General features: G+C 37.7%; 1 protein-coding gene across 8 annotated transcripts in view; it reads right to left on the bottom strand.

Moving 5' to 3' along the window:
- RTKN2 (rhotekin 2) overlaps positions 1 to 18,760 on the bottom strand; it is a 255,209-nt gene extending 236,449 nt beyond the window's left edge. For all 8 annotated transcript variants that reach the window (XR_014076534.1, XR_014076531.1, XR_014076535.1 and 5 more), the window contains exons 1-2: positions 18,584 to 18,760; positions 11,138 to 11,334 (exon numbers count right to left, since the gene is read on the bottom strand). Coding sequence is in view for 3 of the 8 variants with exons in the window: in XM_081568997.1 (XP_081425123.1) it covers positions 11,138 to 11,334; positions 18,584 to 18,643 (257 nt within the window). In the remaining 5 variants the exon portion in view is untranslated. The remainder of the gene's footprint in view (positions 1 to 11,137; positions 11,335 to 18,583) is intronic.
- Positions 18,761 to 23,684: the final 4,924 nt, after the last annotated feature.

Raw genomic sequence — 23,684 nt, 5'->3', positions numbered from 1 at the left:
TTGGCAAAACTCTATTAGCCTTTGCCCTGCTTCATTCTGTACTCCAAGGCCAAATTTGCCTGTTACTCCAGGTGTTTCTTGACTTCCTACTTTTGCATTCCAGTCCCCTATAATGAAAAGGACATCTTTTTGGGGTGTTAGTTCTAGAAGGTCTTGTAGATCTTCACAGAACCATTAAACTTCCAGCCTGAACTTCGTACTTTGATTAAAAGAAATTTAACTTCAAAAATCTGTAAGACAGTCATGAAACCTGACCACATGAAGTCAGAGAAAAAATTTCAAAACATTTTGTAAAGTAGGAAAAAATAAAAATGTATCTGATCAAGATGCAATGTTAAGGGTAACTCATATCTGAGCAAGTCTCCCAGAGAAAACAATTTAAAATATGGAAAAACTATTAAAAAAAAAAAAAAAAACTACCTGAAGGGACTGGCAAGCAACCTATACTAGGAATAAATTGGACAAAAGTCAACCCCAGAAGAAGGAAGTGGCACCATGGTATATTCACACAGAAAAATACTTATCAATAAAAAGGAAAAATATATGCTAGTTACTGAAGAATCTCACTGATATATGCTAGTTACTGGAGAATCTCAAAAATATTATGCTGATGAAAAGAACAGGGTACACACTGGACAAATTCCATTTATATTAAGTTCTAGAATAGGCAAAATCTATGGTGATAAAAAGAAAAAGAACAGTGGTTGCCTCTTGAAGTGGGACTAGAGGCAGTTACTACTAATTCAGCATTGAGGAAAAACAAACAAAGCATATACAGAAAGCATAGTTTATTCAAAAACAGAAAAAAGGCAACCCCAAACTGACGCAAGTAATGAATGACTGTTTATGAAACTGATAACATAAAATGCAGAGAGAGAGATTATTTTAAATAACTTTTAAACTTTTAACCTTTTATCCACAAGAATGTATATATACTTGTATATATACACACACAAACACATACAAAAAAAGAACTTTCATCATAAAAAATAATCTGAACTGATGGATGAATAGAAAGATACAAGACAAAGAAAATATAGTAAAATATTAATTGTAGACTCTAGGTTGTAGATATATCAGTCTTCACAGTATAATTCTTTCAACTTTTATGTACACTGTAAAGTTTTAATAATTTCTGTAGGTCAGAAAAGAACTGTAAGGACATCTTGAACTTGCCCAGATGGATTTATATCAGCAATCATGTTGGTATTATAATTATGAAACTATTTTATATAATCATAGTATAAAACAAATATATATACAAATCAAATAAGGAAATATATTGCTGTTTCTTAGGAATTAAGATATTTAGTATAAGAAAAAGAGATATAAATACAAAGTAATTAAAAAAACTTATGAATATCAATATAAACTCACCATTTTTTTAAGTCTTTCCCATAGTTACACCGTTTTCAAGGCCTAAAATTAGCAATCCCCAATAAAAATGAGCATACCTAATGCTCATATCTTGGTTTCAAATTACCATTGACCCTTAAAGCAGATCAGGACTCATTAAAGAAACGGTTGACTCTAGGTCTAATGCACAGAAAATACAAGGCAAACCTGGGTCATCCTTTTGTGCCAGAAAGTAAGAAAGTTCCTAATGACTAATAGAGAGACAAGTCAAAAGAAAAAAGAAGCCAGTTTAAAGAACCTTCCATTGAACAAAATTGGGACAATTTAATCTATCAAAAGGGTTAATGAATATAAATGATAAGAACACATTGGATAAAAAACCCCAAACATCTATGGAGACAGAGAAAAGAGGAATGCTCTTCCTTACAAAAGAATATTAGCCAAAAGTTATAGGAAAATAGAGTATTGTTAATAGATAATGACTGTCTTGTAAAGCCCTAATAATTTAGGCAAAGATCATAAATGGATTGGAGAAGGCAATGGCACCCCACTCCAGTACTCTTGCCTGGAAAATCCCATGGACAGAGGAGCCTGGTAGGCTACAGTCCATGGGGTCGCTAAGAGTCAGACACGACTGAGCAACTTCACTTTCACTTTTCCCTTTCATGCACTGGAGAAGGAAATGGCAACCCACTCCAGTATTCTTGCCTGGAGAATCCCGGCGGAGCCTGGTGGGCTGCCATCTATGGGGTCTCACGCACAGAGTCGGACACAACTGAAGCGGCTTAGCAGCAGCAGCAGCAGCATAAATGGATACGATCATTAAGTGAAAGCTTGCTGGCTAACAGAATATTCTCCCACATGCAATGTAACAGCCCAAAGATTACTTATGAATGATGAAGTGAAAACTATTATAGTATCACAGAGGAGAAATGTGGCAACTGCTATTTAAACCAAGGGATCAAACTTAGCATTATTTAAAACAGTAAAAACAAGTATCATATTGTAACACACTGACAGAATATACAGGACCCAAGTTCACTTAGAAAAATTATTGCAAAATATGTTTAATCAGAGCGTGATTAAGATCCAACTTTCAGTTACAGCAAAAAATGAGAAAAAGTTCAATAATACCATAAACAATTAACCGATGGGAATTGGGGGAGGCCACCCCGAAATATGCCAAAGTGGCATACTATTTTGAATTAAAGTTACCTTAGAAATAGTTCATGCAAGAACACCCTAACCCTTTGTTCCCCTGAAAGCAGGAAACAAAGTTCCTATGGGAAGATCTTCCTGTGCCGGAGGATGGGAGGCATCCTTATTGCCAGAAACACATAGTTTGGGGCAGAGAAGCTGTATACGCAAACTTCATTACTTCTTCATTAATTTGCTACTCTAAGCTCAAATCCCTTTGTCAAATCTTCACAAATAATTTCTTCTTTGTCCAAAAAGGTATATAAAATAAACAACCTGCTTTGGTCACTTTTTGAATCATTTACTTATGTTCAGTTCAGTTCAATCGCTCAGTCGTGTCTGACACTTTGCAACCCCATGAACCACAGCACGCCAGGCTCCCTGTCCATCACCAACTCCCGGAGTCCACCCAAGCCCATGTCCATTGAGTCGGTGATGCCATCCAACCATCTCATCCTCTGTCGTCCCCTTCTCCTCCTGCCCTCAATCTTTCCCAGCATCAGGGTCTTTTCAAATGAGTCAGCTCTTCACATCAAGTGGCCAAAGTATTGGAGTTTCAGCTTCAACATCAGTCCTTCCGATGAACAACCAGGACTGATTCCCTTTAGGATGGACTGGTTGGATCTCCTTGCAGTCCAAGGGACTCTCAAGAGTCTTTTCCAACACCACAGTTCAAAAGCATCAATTCTGCGGTGCTCAGCTTTCTTTATACTCCAACTCTCACATCCATACATGACTACTGGAAAAACCATAGCCTTGACTAGACAGACCTTTGTTGACAAAGTAATGTCTCTGCTTTTTGATATGCTGTCTAGGTTGGTCATAACTTTCCTTCCGAAGAGTAAGCATCTTTTAATTTCATGGCTGCAATCACCATCTGCAGTGATTTTCAGTTCAGTTCAGTCGCTCAGTCGTGTCCGACTCTCTGCGACCCCATGAACTACAGCACGCTAGGCCTCGCTGTCCATCACCAACTCCCGGAGTTTACCCAAACCCATGTTCATCGAGTTGGTGATGCCACCCAACCATCTCATCCTCTGTCGTCCCCTTCTCCTCCCACCCCCAATCCTACCCAGCATTAGGGTCTTTTCCAATGAGTCAACCCTTCGCATGAGGTGGCCAAAGTATTGGAGTTTCAGCTTCAACATCAGACCTTACAATGAACACCCAGGATTGATCTCTTTTAGGATGGATTGACTGGATCTCCTTGCAGTCCAAGGGACTCTCAAGAGTCTTCTCCAACACCACAGTTCAAAAGCATCAATTCTTCGGCGCTCAGCTTTCTTCACCGTCCAACTCTCACATCCATACATGACCACTGGAAAAACCATAGCCTTTACTAGACAGACTTTTGTTGGCAAAGTAATGTCTCTGCTTTTAAATATGCTATCTAGGTTGGCCATAACCTTCCTTCCAAGGAGTAAGCGTCTTTTAATTTCATGGCTGCAGTCACCATCAGCAGTGATTCTGGAGCCCCCAAAAATAAAGTCTGACACTTTTTCCCCTGTTTCCCCATCTATTTCCCATGGAGTGATGGGACCAGATGCCATGGTCTTAGTTTTCTGAACGTTGAGCTTTAAGCCAACTTTTTCACTCTCCTCCTTCACCTTCATCAAGAGGCTCTTTAGTTCTTCTTCACTCTCTGCCATAAGGGTGGTGTCATCCGCATATCTGAGGTTATTGATATTTCTTCCGGCAATCTTGATTCCAGCTTGTGTTTCTTCCAGCCCAGCGTTTCTCATGATGTACTCTGCATATAAGTTAAATAAGCAGGGTGACAATATACAGCCTTGACGGACTCCTTTTCCTATTTGGAACCAGTCTGTTGTTCCATGTCCAGTTCTAACTGTTGCTTCCTGACCTGCATACAGGTTTTTCAAGAGACAGGTCAGATGGTCTTGTATTCCCATCTCTTTCAGAATTTTCCACAGTTTATTGTGATCCACACAGTCAAAGGCTTTGGCAGTGATTTTGGAGCCCACCAAAATAAAGTCAGCCACTGTTTCCACATCTATTTGCCATGAAGTGATGGGACCAGATGCCATGATCTTAGTTTCCTGAATGTTGAGCTTTAAGCCAACTTTTTCACTCTCCTCTTTCACTTTCATCAAGAGGCTCTTTAGTTCTTCTTCACTTTCTGCATATCTGGTGTCATCTGCATATCTGAGGTTATTGATATTTCTCCTGGCAATCTTAATTCCAGTTTGTGCTTCCTCCAGCCCAGTGTTTCTCATGAGGTATTCTGCATATAAGTTAAATAAGCAGGGTGACAATATACAGCCTTGACGTACTCCTTTTCCTATTTAGAACCAGTCTGTTGTTCCATGTCCAGTTCTAACTGTTGCTTCCTGACCTGCATACAGGTTTCTCAAGAGACAGGTCAGGTGATCTGGTATGGGATCACCATATATACAAAATTAAATTTGTTTTTCTCTTATTAATCTGTCTTGTATTAGACCGGTCAAAAGAAATGAGAGGGGCAAATGGAAAATTTTTCCCTCCCCTATACAGACAAATATAATATGCAGAATATTTTTAGAGGATATTTTTTAAAGTCTAGACTCTTCAAAGCATCAATGACAAGAAGTTTTTAGAAAATGGTAAAATGATTAAAGACACTAAAGAGACATAATCAAATGAATCTTGATTGAATTCTGGTTTACGAAAAGCAAATATAAAGAATTTTCTTTTGACAACTAGGATAAATTGAATATTGACTGAATATTAGTTGACTATTATGGAATTCCTGTCAGTATTTTGCATATGATAATCGTACTTTGGTTATGTAGGAAAATGTTCTTGTTTTTAGAAGATACATGCTGAACTACTGAAGTGTACATCCCATGTTGTCTGTAACTTATTTTCAAATGGTTCAACACAGACAAAGAAAAATGTGCATGTGTGCACATGTAGGCATGCATGTGTGTATGAGTACAAAGATAAAGACGGAGAAAGAGCGAACATATTTGGAAAACTTCCAGGGGGAGAATAAAGATGATGTCTATCATACTATTCTTGTAAGTTTTTACATATGAAATTTCACAATTAAAAATTGATTTTAAAAAAGTTAACAAAGTAGAGAATAAAAAAGGACAATCGAGAACATGGCAAGCATAGAGGCCAGCAAAAACAGTAAGAACCTAAGAACATGGAATAAAGTAACAAGAAGAAAAAGAAGTAACTGCCATATAATTAACAATTATTAAATTATAAGCCCTATTTTTTCATCATACACATGGAAGGGAGAATGACGCAAAACATTATGAAGCACAAATTAAACTCTCCTTAAATAATTATCCGGCACTATTAGGTGTTCTAGGGGATACAAAGGAGAAAGAGAAAAGAATCAACATCAGTTGAATTGCCTTCAAGCTCTAGGCATCATTTCTATTTCACCAGTAAGTATGAACCAGACACTGTCCCCGTCTCCGAAAGTTTATCATTTAACTGAAAATACATATTCCAAAGAGAATACAGTACATTACAGTGAGATATTCATGGTTCAAATGTTACTAGAACTAAGAGGAAGCAAATAATCATTTTTTGAGTCCTTACTGTGAACATAAGTAAGAAATGATCTTTTTTTGAACTCATTTATGAAAGAAACTTTGATGATGCAAGTAAGGTATGGCAGAACAAAAAAGGTCTGTGAAATGGAAACAGAAGGTAGGACACTTCAATATAAACAAAAGTAGGGGCAGGAAAATTCAAAAACCGTTTTGGGGATACAGACCAACCATTTGGCTGAAATAAATTAGTAAAGTAGAAATTAACAAACTAATTTGTAAACTATTATGGAAGTAGTTTGAAATCAGACCACAAAAATCATGGAATGCAGTGTCTATCTAAAGAATTTTAGTAAATGGAAACCATTAGCTGTCTTTAAGAAGTGAACCAATATAAGCAATTCTTTATGGCTATACAGGCTTCCCAGGTGGCACAGTATTAAAGAATCCGCCTGATAACACAGGACACGTAAGAGACACAGGTTTGAACCCTGGGTTAGGAAGATCCCCTGGAGAAAGAAGTGGCAACCCACTCCAGTATTCTTGCCTGGAAAATTCCACAGACAGAGGAGTCTGGCATAGTGGCCAGAATGTTGCAACAAATGAGGCACAATTGACATTGTGCACATGTGTGCATGTACACACACACACACACACACACACACACAGCTATAATATACAGGAAAAGGTGGTGAGTTTTACTCACCAATTAAAAGACTAGCATATTGACAGACTGCTGTAAACAAGCAATCCTATCCTCTAAACTAAGGTAGTAAGCTGTCCACGCTCTACCTCTCACGCCTACTAGCTACTGTCTACTCAACCTAGAAAGCTTTCTATATTCCACTTTTTTGGGGGGGGGTGCTGTACTAGGTCTTCATTGCTGTGCGCAGGCTTTCTCTAGTGTGTCAAGTGGGGGCTACACTTCATTGAGGTGCATGGGCTTTTCATTCTGGTGGCTTCTCTTGCTGCAGAGCACAGGCTCTAGGGCTCACGGACTTCAGGTATCGTGGGTTCCTGGGCTCTAGAGCACAGGCTCGGTAGCTGTGGCACATGGGCTCAGTTGCTCTGAAGCATGTGGGATCTCCCCAAACCAGGGATTGAACCCATACCCCCTGCACAGGTAGGTGGATTCTTAACCAGGGAAGTCCCTTCACTTTTTCCTGAGTCACTCTGACTCTACTATGAATTTTACACAAACCTAAATATTTTTTGCATATCTAGATGTAAAAAATGGATAATATACCAGAAGTTAAAGAGAACAAAGCTTCTGTTAGATTATTAAAACATTATAGTAAGGGAACATTTAACCAGTAACCAATATTCCCAGGTGGTAAAAGAAGAACAAATGATGTGACTATACCACCGATTTATCAAGTAGGGTTCCTCAACTAAACTAGAAAATGACTACTATTTTCTCAATTCTCTCAAGAATGGTACCAAACTAGCACTATTCCACATATACAGAAGTTAAGTCATTGTATAGAATGCATGTCTTGGGGCACTAGGGCTTAATTGTTTCTTGAAACCTCAGTTAACTAGACTGTAAAATGAAGCAAGACTATTTGTTTACTTAAAGACAATTCCTAATAAATTAAGAAATAACTGAAACTGTTTGCAGAATGGTTGTTTCTGTGTAGAGAGCACCTCATGTGAATATCTATCAGAAAAATCAAAACTCATGCACTAGTTTTTATAAAACTCTCATCAAAAGTTACTTATTTGATCACTTCATCTGCCTGTTCTTAAATTTGTTGTTCAGTTGCTCAGTTGTATCCGACTCTTTGTTCTTAAATATTGTCCTTAAAAATTGATTATTTCAATTATTTTGTCTCATTATCCTTTTCAATAGTCTGCCAGATAACCTTCCCCAAAACCCATTTTATCATACCTCTTTCTTGTTGAAAATAAAATGATAAAAGATAAGCAAACAATGAAATAAACATAAAGCCCTCAAATAACTTACTAGAGCAGCTTGGGGTAGTACAGAGTACATGGCTTCCTTGGGAAGGGTTAAGTTTTCTCTGGCTTTTAAGTCATTTGGGTTCACTTCCCAAACAGAGAGCCACTACTGAGTGCCCTTTGAAACAGTTACCTAATATTTCTAAGTCCCTATCCCAAATCTTCAATAAAGTAGTTTATACCTTTCTTAGCTTGTGATGTGGCATTTATAAACAACCTGGTACAGAATATGCCAGCTGGAAACACTATCAGGAAATACCAATTAAACTCCTATCACTGTAAACTTTCTTGAATCTCTGCTATCCACATCCTTTCCCACTTAGGCTTGATCTTCAGCTTCATCCAAACACATCTTTGCACTGCAATTGAATAATTCATGCTCATCTTTCATCCTAAACTTTTATTTTGAGATTTTTCTTTCTTGGAATCCTGCTTTCCTCCTACTCAACAAACCAAACTCTATTTATCCAATTCTTCCATTAGATCTTCCTTAACTATACCATTTTATAGTGATTTAACTCTTCTTCGAAAAACTCTAGATGTAGTATATTAATTTTTTGACATTTTATCATAAAATTTTAGAGAAGGTAGACTAGTGTTAGGCAGTAGACTCATGAAAGTGCTATTTAAGTCTGGTAGCAAAGTAAAACTGGAATACTTTTCTACCTTGAAGACCACCAAAACAAAGAAAGGCACAGACTGCTGAGTCTCTGGAGGTAAATTATTTGACTGCTGAATATACAAATATACTCACATTTTGACAAATTCTGTTCTTTGAATTTGAATACACTAGCACAATATTTAGTAAATGTTCTACAAGTAGTAGATATTTGATAAATACTGGATTGATTAATCAAATGGAATAATTTACATAACTTTCTTCAAGGAACTAAAAAAAACTATCATGAGATTCTCTTTTATCTTTAGGTTCTTTTATGTAATAAGAAAGAAAGTACTGTAATTTTCAGTTACATTTAATCAGTGACCTCGGGTTATATGTGCACATAACAAAAAGAAGCTGTAAACAAAATAATTCATACAGAATATTCAGATTTTTAAAGAAATAATAATTAATGGATGCAATGTTTCTATATGAGTGATAAACAAATATAAATGTTGAAATACAAAAGAAATATACCATCAAAGCTATTTTTATCAAAGATAATCAGTAAAGAAACTGAAAGCTGTACACATTTTCAGGTGAGAGTTCCACATATTTTTTCTTATCTTTGTTACATAAATCCAACAGGGATTAAGATAATTTAACATTTTTCCAAATCAGCAACTTCAGGAAGGCTGTATTGTCAAATTTATAAAATGGCCAGTTCTCAAATCATTATAAATATTTAAAGAACATAAATATGAAGGGCAGATGTGATTCTCAGAGGAACATTCTATATAACTGCGAGTGATGACAAAATACTGAGTGTTTAGTCCCACATCGCACTTAAACCGGCTTCCCAGGTGGCCCAGTGATAAAGAAGATTCAAGAGCCGCAGGTTGGATCCCTGGGTCGGGAAGATCCTGTGGAGCAGGAAATGGCAACCCACGCCAGTATTCTTGCCTGGAAAATCCCATGGACAGAGGAGCCTGGCGGGCTGCAGTCCATGAGGTCCCAAAGAGTCGGACACGGCTGAGGATGCCTATACTTAAAAACCAGTGCTTCTCAAACTTTTCCACTTAAGCAATCCTCCTTGACAAAATATTGTTATAAATCCTCCTCGACAAAATATTGCTAGGAGAAGGAATACATACCCCCGTGAGTAGCATAATACAAAACTAAGCCACACTTCTAAATTTCTCACACTTTATCTTAAAAATTCATGTTACAAAAAGATATGCCATAGTTATTCTTTGGCTTTGCATGTCTTCTGACACATAATCATGTACTCTAAGTAATACATTTGGCCCATTTGGGAAGCACTGACTTACTCCAGTGTTATGTGTATCTGAAAAATATTTTCCTAGATTATGATACTGGAATAATTTCATTTTATAATGCCAGGGATAAATAATAGTGAAAATTATTTGACATATTGTGAATACTAATTATATAAAAGGTATTTTTAGGTTTTTAATATATATCTTAATTTTCAAAATGTAAATATTATCTCAACTGTAGAAAAGAAATTTTTCTTTACTACAGAAATTAAACAGAGATTAAACAGCTATCCCAAGGGAATAAAGCTAATAAATACTAGCTACTTTGTACACAAGTGTTTACTACATGATTTCATCAATATTCTATCTATACAGAAATCTCTTTCTCTGACCTGTGACTTTACCTTACTTTTCAAGAATTTCATGGAGTACTGTGAACAACCAAATCAATGGCCACTAATGTCTAAAAAGAAACTTTTAAATAGTGCTATAGCTTTAACAATGATTAACCATGGATAATGTAAAACCATTTATATGATAAAGGAAGCCTGTACCTTTTCACTAAATTGAGTCAATTCTAAGGTCCAAATAAGACTTGGCACTGTAAAAGGCAGCACAAATCGACAGAGAGAACAGAACCAGGAGTTAACTTAGCAAATCATAAGTAACCTCTCATTAGCTTCTGTCACTAGTTAAAAAATGTCCCTGAGTTGAGTAACTTGCTTCCCTAGAACTTATACTCACCATATGAAAGGAATGTGTTTGCCGATTTTTAAGCTCCCTCCCATTGGTATCTTTAATTCTGTTCATAGCTTTAATCTTGTTGCCCACTCATTTCAATTTCTATACCTAAGTTTCCCTTTCTCTCTGATAGTATCTTTTTATCAGGTTAAGTAATTAGCTTTTTTGAATTTACATTTGTATACATTAATACTCTAGTATCAATCTTCATGCTTCTTAAAATATTTCCTCACTCTTTGCTTCTTAACTACTTCATTTTACAACCTTAAAGTAATGAACACAATAAAACTGCCCAGTAAAAACTGCTGCCTTAATAGTAAGTTTACTCTGAGCCCTACTGTCAAAATGTTTATGATACTAGAGGCTACTTCAGTGTATTTTTTTAAAGCTTTGGTGATTTGACATTTTAAATTAAATTTAAGGTTAAATCACACAGTGTTTTTAATGTAAATATTTAAGTACATTAAAAACCATAGGTAAACAATGCCACTAACCATTTTCCAGCTTGATTTGCAATCTGCTCTTCTAACTTCTGCAGCTCCAATGTGTAAGCCATTATTCGAGCATTGCACACCATGAGATTCTTAACTGCCTGCAAAATCTGGCCTTTTTGAGTGCTCAAAGAAAGGAGTTTCCATATTCCTTCTCGTATTCGAATTTCCAAATCTATTTTTTCTTGAATGTGGCAGTCCTTAGAAAAGAGAGAGGAAAAGAAAAGCATTTTAAAAGGCAGCAAAACACAAAATAATATTTCTTTTTATTCCTAACAAATGAAAAATGTACTATCTAGTATTATAATTTTATAACATATCAGGAAAGTAATAAAGTTTTAATGTATGATAGTATAAAAATTGTTAAATACTCTCTGCAAAATCTTAATTTCTTGCTTTATTAGGAAGCCTATATAATCTACTAGAAAAACAGAACAGAAACAAAAGTGAGAAATACTACATATTTTTACTGTAATTGTACAAGGTTGAATGCTGCTGCTGCTGCTGCTGCTAAGTAGCTTCAGTCATGTCCGACTCTGTGCGACCCCATAGACGGCAGCCCACCAGGCTCCCCCGTCCCTGGGATTCTCCAGGCAAGAACACTGGAGTGGGCTGCCATTTCCTTCTCCAATGCATGAAAGTGAAAAGTGAAAGTGAAGTCGCTCAGTCTTGTCCCACTCTTTGCGACCCCATGGACTGCAGCCTACCAGGCTCCTCTGTCCATGGGATTCTCCAGGCAAGAGTACTAGAGTGGGGTGCCATTGCCTTCTCCGACAAGGTTGAATGGTGTCCCCAAAACATTCCTGTCCTCCTAGAACCTCAGAACGTGACCTTATCTGGACAGTTTTGCAGATATAATTAGCTAAGATGAGGTCATACTGGATTCATTTTGGCCCTAAATCCAATGACTATTGGCATCATAGCAAAGTCATATGGAGAAACAGAGGGACACACAGAGAACTCTATGTGAAGATGCAGGTAAAGATGGCAGTAATGAGTCTACAAGCCAAGGAACACCAATATTGCCAGCCACCATCAGAAGCTGGAAAAGGCAAGAACAGATTCTTCTCTAGTCCCTTCAGCAAGAACATGGCCCTGCAGATACTTCTGGATTCCAAAACTATGACAGAAAAAATTTCTGTTGTTTTAAGCAATTCAATTTCCGTATCTTGTTATGGCAATCTCAGGAAACTAACACAAAAATATAATAATCAAGGTGAACACTATAGCATATGTATGTATCATGTAAGTTGCACCGTGAAATGGCAAGATGTTAACTGATAATACTGAATTAACCAAGGAAAAACTTCCTAAAAGAACAGATGCTGAATAAAGGAACTAAGGTTTAGCAGCAGAGAGGTTAACGGGCTATTCGTTAGAGGTAAGCAATGTAAATAAAATCTCAGAAGCAAGAGAGTGAAAGCACCGTACTAAGAAAATGTCAGGAGGTTTAGCTTCCTGGACCAGAGATTTAGAACACAGTTTTGTATATATTTATTTTAGTTTTAAGAGTCACCATGAAACTATTAAATTATTTTAGTTCTGAAAGTCTTTTTTTCATTCTGTACAATGATCTTATAACATCCTGGCTCTAAAAACAAGTTTCAGATATAACATCAAAATTCTACAAATTGATATGTACTCTTCTGATTTAATTCAGTGACTTTTTAAAAAATGATAAATCACTAGATACTCTTTGTTATTTTGTTGTTTAGTTGCTAAGTTGTTACTTTTTACTATCCTACAAACATGTGATAATGCTTCAGTATGTCTACTTCTAAAAACAGATCACCCTGATTTCTGTGGTTAAAAAAAAGAATGCTATAATTTACCTTTTAAGTGAAATAAAATCTGTATCAAAAATATGACTGAATCTAATAACAAAAGTTTCAGATACTGAAAAGACAATCTTTTTAAAAAGAAAAGCACAAAAGTTAGAGCAATAGTCTATGAAGATGACTCAAAAAGAAAAACTGCAGATGATTTAACTTGACTATCCAAATCCATCAAATGTACTATTCACATGCAGAAAACAGATCTGTTTAATTACGTTCTGTAATTACATCATGTAATCACTATATAAAAACCCTTTGTAGCATAACTCAAAACTGATGTACTATATAAATGTAGTCATTTGCTACTTTTCCTTCTTTACACATGACTGAATTTCAACAACTCCATCTCATCTTTTTATGACTTGTCAATCCCAAAGTAAATTCTTTTTAATGTAATTAGTAATCAATTACAAGAATCATCTGTGTAACCCACATGTCGATAGAAATAAACTCTGGCAGGCAGGTTAGTATTGGAGAGCTCACTTACGGAGCAACTTGAAACTGGGATGAAAAACTACCCCACAACTCAAATATAAACAAATACCATCTGGTGCCATTAAATTCAAGTTTGCTTTTTAAATACTAGAATGAGGCAGCCAGTTGAACTAGCACAGTCATTCTTAAAGCTGGCTACACATTAGAATCACCTCAGGCAAAGAAAAACAAACAATTAGAATTTTTGGAAGTGGAATCTGCACTTTTTTTTTAAGTTCCTTTGGTGATTCAGTGCACAGTCCACATAGAGAACCAGCGTTGGACTACTTGATATTCCCCAGCAATCTGGAAAATTGCAGAAACCTTAAGGAACCAGCAGGTGGCCACAAAAACACTAAGGAACTGGTTTGGACTTCTAAGGTTTCCATCCTGTAAATGAAGATTGTCTCTCTTCATCACTTATTGATCAAGACTTCATAAAACTGGAGAGGCTTGGGATAGAGTGGAGAAAGGAAATGTACAGTCAGGGCTTAAAAAAAATTTACAGTATTTGTAAGATTAAAAGTTCATTAAAGAAATGAGATACAGCTGGCAGATATTAGAATTCTAATACAAAGGATGGACTCATTGGAAAAGGTCCTGTTGCTGGGAAAGACTGAAGGCGGGAGAAGGGGACAACAGAGGATGAGATAGTTGGATGGCATCACCGACTCGATGGACATGAGTGTGAGCAAGCTTCGGGAGTTGGGTGATGGACAGGGAACCCTGGTTTGCTGCAGTCCATGGGGTCGCAAAGAGTGGGACATGACTGAGCGACTGAACTGAACCGATCCTTTAGATCAGACTTCCCAGTGGCTCAGTGATAAACTGCCTGCCAATGCAGGAGACACAAGTTTGATCCCTGGGTCAGGAAGATCACCTGGAAAAAGAAATGGCAAACCATTTCAGTATTCTTGCCTGGAAAATTCCATGGACAGAGGAGCTTGGTGGACTACATACAGTCCATGGGGTCGCAAAGAGTCACAACTGAGTTACTGAGCACACACATCCTCTAGAGCAGGGGGCAGCTAACTATAGTTAACCCAGTCAGTGCCTGTTTTTGTAAATAAAGTTGTACTGGCGCACAGTCACACCCATTTCGATTGTCTATGGCTACTTTCAAACTACAAAGGCAGAACTGAATAATTTCAAGAGAGACTACGTGGCACACAAAGCTGAAAATATTTACCACGTGTCCCTTTACAGAAGTGGTTTGCTGATCCCTAACCCAGCCAAATTAACATACATAGTAAACTGTGACCTTAGCTCCCTTACTCTACAGTGAGTGGATGTGGATCTGCAAAGGCTGATACAAGTGGAATAAATTAAGTGTATTTTTTTGTTTTTACTGGAGTATAGTTGATTTAAAATGTTGTGTTAGCTTCTGTTTTTAATGTATTCATGGAGAAACAAAAGGACCAGTTTTGTGTTCTCCATGCAAATTCTTACTGTAGTACATACTATATGATCTCTGGGTCAAGAAGATCCCCTGGAGAAGGAAATGGCAACCCACTCCAGTATTCTTGCCTGGGAAATCCCATGGACAGGGAGTCTGTTGGGCTATAGCCCATGGGATTACAAGAGTCGGACACAACTTAGTGACTAAACCACCACTACCAGACTAGAATGTACAGTACACACATCTACACTTCATATGCAGAGAAAACATCTCTGGTCAAGGAAACTACTCTAACCAAGAAAAGCTTCTTGGAGTCAAAGGACTTGGTTTTAGTTAAAAAGGGGTGCAAAGTGCTCCGAGGCTAGGAGTGATGTCTAGTGCCAACCACAGTGAGAATAGTGATTGTGTAATGGCAGTGGTGATGCTTACTGACCTCAAAGAGGAAGAGTAGGCAACTAAAATCATATTGGTAGAGTCAAGACTAACTAGGACACATGACAAAAGCATGTCTCTAAATAAGGGCTTGCTATCAAGTCAAACAGAAGCCTTATCTCCTAGGTATTTAAAGTTAGGCTGATAAGACTAAATGGATAGGGCAAGGCTAAGAAGGAAATAGATGACTTAATTGTGAAAACTTGGATAATGTAGGAAACAGAAATATAGTAAATTTTAAGAGCTAGAATGGCACACAAAGGAAGAACAAAGAAAATGCCGGAGTGGTGGAATTAAGCACTGACTGAAAAAAAGAAAAAGAAAAATGAAGCCGGCAGCTGGTAAAAAAACAAATCTGCATGAATCCAGACCGAAACTACACCCACCTAATGCATACAGTTAAACCATGTTAACTGAGAGACTCCAATGGAAAAGACTGCAAAACGGCATATACAAAATACATTCTTTCCAAAAGAAACTGTGTGTATTTTAAGAATTGTTTATGTACAGAGAAAAGTCTGGAAATTGTTAACAATGCTCATTCTGGGGAATGGAACTGGAGAAAGAGTTCATAAATTCATGTTTCTAGGTTTATTTTTCTGCAATGAGAAAGTATGCCTTGAATTTTAATTTTTATAAAGATTGCAAAAGCTTAAACGTTTGTAAGAAAAGGTAAGTGGCTGCCTCAACTATTTGGATAAATGGGACAAAGGTAGCAACAAAACCAGTCATCTTTCAAGCATGTATGAGTGCTAGGTACTGTTAAGTACTTTAAAGAGGTTGTCAAATTCCCACAACTCTCTAGAATAAGCAATTTTCCCATTCCACAACTGCAGAAACTGCAACTTAGAAAAGACAGCTAACTTAGGCAAGGTTCCAAAACAAGTAGAAATGGATTTTTACCTTAATCAGACTTCAAAGCCAATATTCTATGCTGTGCGTAGTGACAGATAACTCTAATGTTCAAGTAGAGAAGTTATAGTAGTGAGTGACCATCTCAGAATCTTTGGGCCTATCCCTATCTGCTGGCAGGTTCATTAATATCAAAGGAAATACAAAAATTCAGTGTTAGTCAAGTATAAAATTTTCTTACTGACCCTCAATATTCCTGTTAGATTACAATCTATTACTATTTGCAATTTTTCTCCATGATCCAAACAGAAGGAATTCCACAACTATCTTAATTTGTTGCTACCTAAGAAATCATTAAGTATTGTACTTTACTATATGTAAATAATCTCGCCTTTATGTATATTTAAGTATTTCTTGTCATTCCAATAAAACTTCTTTTATGACCTTATTCTCATCTCTTTTGTACCATTCCAAAATATTGCTGCTACACACAGCTCAATAAATTCACCTGATCGGCCCCACCAACACCTACGTGATAAATGCAAGAGCCTCAAGATACCACCAATTCACTAGAAATCAGATTTTTTAAAAATCATTAGTACAATCCAAGTGAAACAGAGCAGGACCCTTAAGGTCCCTGCCCCCCACGTCCTCAGCCTGCCTTTTTGCCTGTGAAACATCTTTAGCCAAACAATAAGTTTAATCAGAGAAGTAAGAAAATACAGAAGCAAAGAAAAGCTTGAAAACAGGACAAAACAATAATATTAATAGTTTAGTCAGCAAGGAAAGTCAATGGCATTTAGTTCCTTCTCAAGGGCTATAGATAATATTCTAAGCCATATCCCATGAGCTGTCTTATGGATAATGAAACCCCAACCAGGTGGAATAAGCTAACTGTCAATACAAGACCAGACATTAGCCATTACAGAAGCTGCCATAACTCCAAGAACTGGTCTCCAAGAAATGGGAACAAACCTACTCTGGAAGTGAAGCTTAACTATACTTAAAAAAAATCAAGATGCCACTGGTCAGACTACCAATGACAATTTTAAGATGACTGTCAAAGCTGACTGTGCTATTTCTGCATGCAGCCCCCTCCCTCTGCCTATAAAAGCTCTTGGCCACTTGTCACTGGGGTGAAGTCAGCCTTTGGATAGGAGTCCGCCCTCCCCCAGGGCTTCTCTGGTGGCTCAGAGGTAAAGAATCTGCCTCCCATTGCAGGAGATGCAGGTTTGATCCCTGGATCAGGAAGATCCCCTGAAGGAGGAATTACTATTCCTGCCTGAGAAATCCCACAGATGGAGGAGCCTGGTGGGCTACAGTCCATAGTGTCACAAAAAGAGTGGAAGGACTGAGGGACTAAATAACAACAACTACCCTCCCCCACTCTTTGTTGGCCTCCAAAATGAAGTAAACTTTCTTTTCCACCAACCTTGCCTCTTTATTGGCTTTTGAGCATTGAGCGGCCCAGCTGCATACCATTTACTGTTTAAAAAAAAAAAAAAGGTACACAACAAGATAGAAAAAGAAACACTGTGCATCGAAATGTTAGAAATTTTTTTAAATGCTGCCATAAAACAGTATAAATTACTGATAAGGTTACTGCACTCTCTGCAGAAAGACTAAATGTCATGCTTTAGTTTTCACACCATTATGAAGACTTCCTAATAATTTTGTATCTGCTGAGGATTCTAGGATTTCCAGAAAAGAAAATACGTTTCTAAGCAAAGATAATAGGTTGGACCATATGATATTGCTAATATTCTACCAATTCTGATCTACAAAACTGGTAATTTCATATGGCTTAACCTACTTCAGAAATAGGTAAAACTGGAGATTAAATTGGAAGTGGATATCCAGTGCAAAGGCAGAGTTTTCTTTTAAGCCCCATGTTTTGAGTATTCTTTAAAGGTTGAGAGTGGAAAGTATACTCTTTTAATAAATGCCAAGAAATAATAAAAGAATCCACTAGCAGACCAACCGTTTCTCAAGTTCTGAGGTTCCCGTTTGCTTCTGCATCCCGCCCCATCAAGTTTATACAGCGTGTAGACACAGCTTCTACAGTAATTGTGCTTTACATCAAATCTAGTAACAAGCAAACTGTTCTCCACCGGCCTCGGGTGGGCTTCTGGAAAATCCTGGGGCTCCCAGTCCCCCGAGTCAGCCACACTTGCAAAAAGACAAGGTCCCAATCCTGGGAGGAGGGGTAACGGACAGGTGCGCCTAAAACTCGCTTCCCCTTCCAGGCCAGTTTCGTCCCTAAGAAACTGGGGGCGGGGGTGGGGAGGTGGCAATAGGGAGATTTCCAAGGTCCACTACGGCCCCCAAAAGTGCAGTCGCCTACTTTTTCCTTTTGTTTCTGGCCTCGGCTGAATAGAGACGCGGACTGGGGCTTTTCCCGTCGTCCAGACAAAACTACCGCTTGAGGACCTGAAGCCGGGTCCCTCCCTCACTCACCTGCTGGGCCGCAAGCCCCGCCGCGCGGAGCTCCGGTCCCCTCAGGATGTGCCTCTCCATCTCCAGCGCCACAGCTAGGGCCGCCGGCACAACGCCGAAGGTAAGGTTTGAAAAGCCCGCCCCTGGCTGGAGCCGCGGAGGACGCCAACCGCCGTCCCGGCCGTACCAAGTCCCAGCGCAGGGGAGGGGGCGAGGGGCCTGAGAGCCGGCCTGCGCAAGCGCAGAGGGCGCACCCCGCGCCGCCCGCGTCTAAACTTTGCCGAGACCCGAGTTCCCGGCGCTGGCTGGGAAGGAGGGAGCAGCTGGCCCACTTAAGGGAGAGGTTGCGGTGTGGGCGGGCCTGGGACAGGAGTGGGCGGGGTCGTGGGGAAAGCATAGCCCACTGAACGCACCTGACCGGAAGCCCGGTTTAGGCTGGTGGTTTTCGAGGCAAGCCTTTTGCGCGCGGAGCCTTCGGCCTGCATGTCACCGAAGGCCCTCCAGAGCTATCGGGGTCAGCTGACCCAAGGCTGCAGTCCCTGGACTCCCACAAACAATCCGCGGCCTCAGTTCCAGAAACCAATTGACTCTGCCCTCAGCGATCACTCTCTCACACAGTGCAGATCGTCACCCGAGGTCACTTAGAAACCAGAGCCTTATTAATCAGGCTGGTGAGACGTCGTGTCAGGCATTTCACAAGCCTTTTTCTTTTGTCCCCAATGTTTCTTTGTAATTCCAGATGCCCCTCCCCCCTGCTAAGTAGTCTGTTCTTTTTTGGAAAAAACCCTTTCATTACTCTTTCCCCACCAACATCCAAAGTGACAACAGAATGAGGTATTATTTCCCCACTCTCATTTCTTGCTGTCCCTAAAGACCAATATAAAGACCCTTTAATTATATTGCGAAATTATTGGGAATTAATTATAATGTCAAAATATGGAATCTTTAAAAGTCAAAATTGAAGTGCCAAAGATTTCAGGCCTTTGTAAGTTCTTTAAAACCCCACTGTTCTCTTGAAAAAGCAATAAAAGCTTCTTTGGCTTCTAACATTTTTTTTCTCCTAAGGGAAGAATCTATCAAAACAACCCTCCCACCCTCACCACTTAAAGGCCTAGGGCACTTTTCATTCCATAAGTAAAATGAAACATTCCACGTTTTTTGTTTGCCTGAGACAGTCCTTGTTTGGGTCTGTTGTCCCAATCAATATTCCACCGATCTTGTCTTGTCCTAGACAGAGGGGATGTTAAATTATGTGGTCACATTATCCACAAGGCTTTTTTAAACCAGTTAGTCTGAAGATGATCTTGTGAAAATATAAAGGATGCCCTTTCTCTCAGAAGAGTAATTTGCCTCTTTGAGGCCCTGGACCAGTGATTCTAGAAGCTGCCCATCTAGGAATGGCCTTCCCCTTACATTAGGAATGTATGAGTCATTAGGGATGACGACCACATCCTTACACAAAACCATAAAATATGTAAAGCTCAAAGCTACCAATACAGAGTTCAACTCATTTTCTCCAAATACAAATCTGAATTCCAGGGTCATTAGGTACCCTTCTCTGAGTGCACACCTCTCTCTTATGCTTATCACTTTGTGGTATAATTATCCCCTACTCAAAGTGAGCCTTATGAGCCTAGTCTAGTACCTGACCCAGAAATATTGGATGCTCATATCAGCCATAGATTATTTTTCATATATCACACACAGCTCTCGATCAAAATACTTAGATAAACCATCACTTCATGGAAACAGGACCAAGCCAACCAGTTGTTTTTTGTTTTGGTTTGTCTTTTAAATAATTGCTTATTTACTGAACCTGGAGCACATTAGACACACAACCAATTTAAAATTTGCATCTTTTAACTCAGTTTTGGAGTGTTAACACACACACACAAATTGGCATGCAACAGTTGTCCTAAGGTAAAATACAATCACCTTAAACTGTTGCAATATTTTCACCTAAGGTTGAAAAATTGTTTACACTTAACATGAAAACCTATAACAAATTTAAATTTATTGCATAAAACTCATTCCTTGTAGTTTTCCCCTTGCAAAGATCGAAAATATATACATATGAGTAACCAATATACATCAGTCATAACATAATCCTGGATCATCCCCACACGAAAACCAGATGCTCCATTAATTTTAAACCCATCATCAGAGACCAAGAAAAGCCTCTGACAAAACAAAATTCACATGTGCCAAAAAAGAAAAAGCCAAGAAAAATAAAAACCCCAGTACTAACAGCGATGCTCAGTACCCTAATTAAAGTGGCCAAAATGCCACTGATCAAAAATAAAATAGCAAGCCAACCAATTTTAAATTGGACACTGATGTAGAACCATTTGATGAGTAAACACCAGGTATATAATTGGAGATATACTAGGAAAAAGAGACCTAGGAAAGATCATATTTAGTAATTATCTGTAGAACAGACAGTTGCTATTAAAACTATTCTCTTTGGAGCAGATACAATGAGGTTATGTCTTTTTATTATTCATCAAGGGATGTGCCCAGGAAGTGCTTAAGATACAACTATTATACGGTGATTAAAACAGCTCAGAGTAGGAATGCTATTTCCTTAGTTATACTCAGGTCCTTTGGTATTGCTGCTAATTTCATCAAACATAGTTTTCTGTGGTGTATACAATGTACATGAAAATTGAATAATCCATGAAAACCACCAAAAAATTAAAGATATCACATGAATTAGTTTGGTCAGCTTGAGGGTAAATGAATGAATGAATTTAAAAACTCCCAGGAAGTAAGAAGTACTACCTTTCGCCATCTCAGACGTTTGAAAGGTAACACTTGGGGGGAGTCTCTCATTTGACAGCTAACAGCCCACCCTCCTTGGGTTCCAACAGTAGGTAGAGTCTCACCGAACTGCCCAGGCATAGGAGCTTCAGCTGGAGGTTGAATGATGGAATTACTGTCCTATCAATGTCACTTCCCATTGTAAGTTCAACATTTAATATAAGTATCAGTTATAGCTAATATAACAAATATTTAACAATTAATTAATTAATAGAAAATCAGTTTGGCATAAAGGGGACAGCCAATTTAGATAATACCAATAAATATTAAAGTATATTTTTCTTCTCTTTATTAACCATACTCCTTTGGTTAAGTCTCTAAAAGGCCAAGGAAAGAAAAATAGTAAATTTGAACTCAACTCTTACATAATAGACCCATTATTTTAAAAATGTGATTTGCCCCAGAACAGGTAACTTGCGGTTTCTAATATCCTCCTGAACATTCTTTTTTTTTAATCCTATTAAAAAACATTGTCTTGGTGCTTCCTTTACTCATCTGTTACCTTGAAGGTAATGAACTTAGAATGAACCTCACAGACTAGAGCTGTATCTTGAATTATATACATAAAAAAGAAGGAACTGAAGTAAAGATGCTAAGCAGAGGTGCAGCATTTACTGAGATGAATAAGCCATAATCTATAAACAGCTGAAGCATCATATAATCATAAGAAGAATATGCACAGAGTCTGAGGACTTATGAGCCCTATGACCTTGGGCAAGCTACTCAGTGTCTTTATCTATAAAACAAGTATAATAATACCCAGCTTGTCTTTTAAAAGTTGTTGAGATACTCAAATGAGGTAAGATTTGTGAGAGTGCTTTGTAAACTGATTATCCAACATAAACATGAGGGGTTGTTAGGCAGGAAGAAAACACCAGTACCTATGAGTGACCCAAGGAACACTGAGAACTGAATGATAAAAGCTTATATGAATGGGGTTGGATATAGTCAAAATATATCATTCACCACTGAAAAATAATTAATACCTAGATTATATAGAGAGAATTCCTGCAGATCAGAAAAGTCCAACTGGAAAATGATCAAAAGTTATAGTAGGCATGTATTACAGGACAGTAAATCTAAATGACAAAATGTGTAAAAAGTTGCTCAACTTTATCATTAGTCTTAATCTGTACATGTAGGTACTATTTTATAGTCACTAGACTGGTAAATAATAAGTTTGATAATACTAAGGATTGGTGAAGATGCAAATCAAGAAGATATTATATACTGATAGAAGGGATGTAAATTTGTTAAATCACTTTGGAAAAAATATTCAGAGCTATCTTGTAAAGTTGAGAATGTAAATACCCAGCAGTTCCGCTCTTAGGTCTATATATCCTGAGATAAATTTTTGCAGTTGTGTACCAGCAACATTGCTTGCAATCACAAAAATATTAAGGCAAGCCAAAAGTTCATTTCAGGAGAATGGGTAAAAAAATCATGGTGATTTACCCAATGAAATATTATATATCAATAAAAATGAATAAACCACAGATACATGTAATTTCATAGTTGAATCATAGAAATACTGAATGAAGCAAGCAAGTTAAAGAGGAGTACATAAAATATATAATTTCTATAAGACTAAGAGAATCTAAACAGTACACTGTTTAGGAATATATACATATGGTAGAAGTTTATATTATAAAAGAAGAGAGTGCTAAAAACAAAGCTCAGGACTGTAACAATCCCTGGGAGAGAGGCAAAGGGGTGGAAACAGAACACACTTTAGTAATGGTAATGCTCTAGTTCTTAAGTTAGGTGATGGGTTCACATTTTAATGTTTACCTGGTAGGTAACTTACCTAAATATTCTTTTATGTGTCTCAAACATTTCATAATAAGAAATATTTCTACAATATTCACATTATTCTTGTATAAGTTAAATAATGGTGATAATGTATGGTATTTTAAAAGATACTTACCAAAATAATAATACATTTTTTTGGCTTACAAAATTAGATATACATTTAATTCATTTCCAGTACATATTATACTATGTGAAAGTTAGAAGTACAGCTGTAATACATTAGTGCCCGTGACCAGTGAGAGATGAGAACTGGACATCTGGCCATGTGGATTTATCTGTAAACACTTAAGAGCCACTCTTTAAAAGCTTGAGTGGGAGGAGGGGGTGGAATTTGCAAAGGATGAGAGGTTTTGTCAGTAGGTGGGGATAAAATTAAGTGCAATTTGAGTTATTACTGTTAATGGGACCTGCATATTACACAGAGGCCTTAGGTTATTCGAATGGCATTAAAATCAGAGGGCTCCATACTAAGCAAGCAATCAGCCGGAGG

Source organism: Giraffa tippelskirchi, chromosome 2 (genome assembly GCF_054371585.1).
Source record: "Giraffa tippelskirchi isolate mGirTip1 chromosome 2, T2T-mGirTip1v1.2.pri, whole genome shotgun sequence".
Classification (NCBI taxonomy): Eukaryota; Metazoa; Chordata; class Mammalia; order Artiodactyla; family Giraffidae; genus Giraffa; species Giraffa tippelskirchi.
The sequence above is the reverse complement of the archived record's forward strand: the minus strand, read 5'-3'. Positions and strand labels throughout refer to the sequence as shown.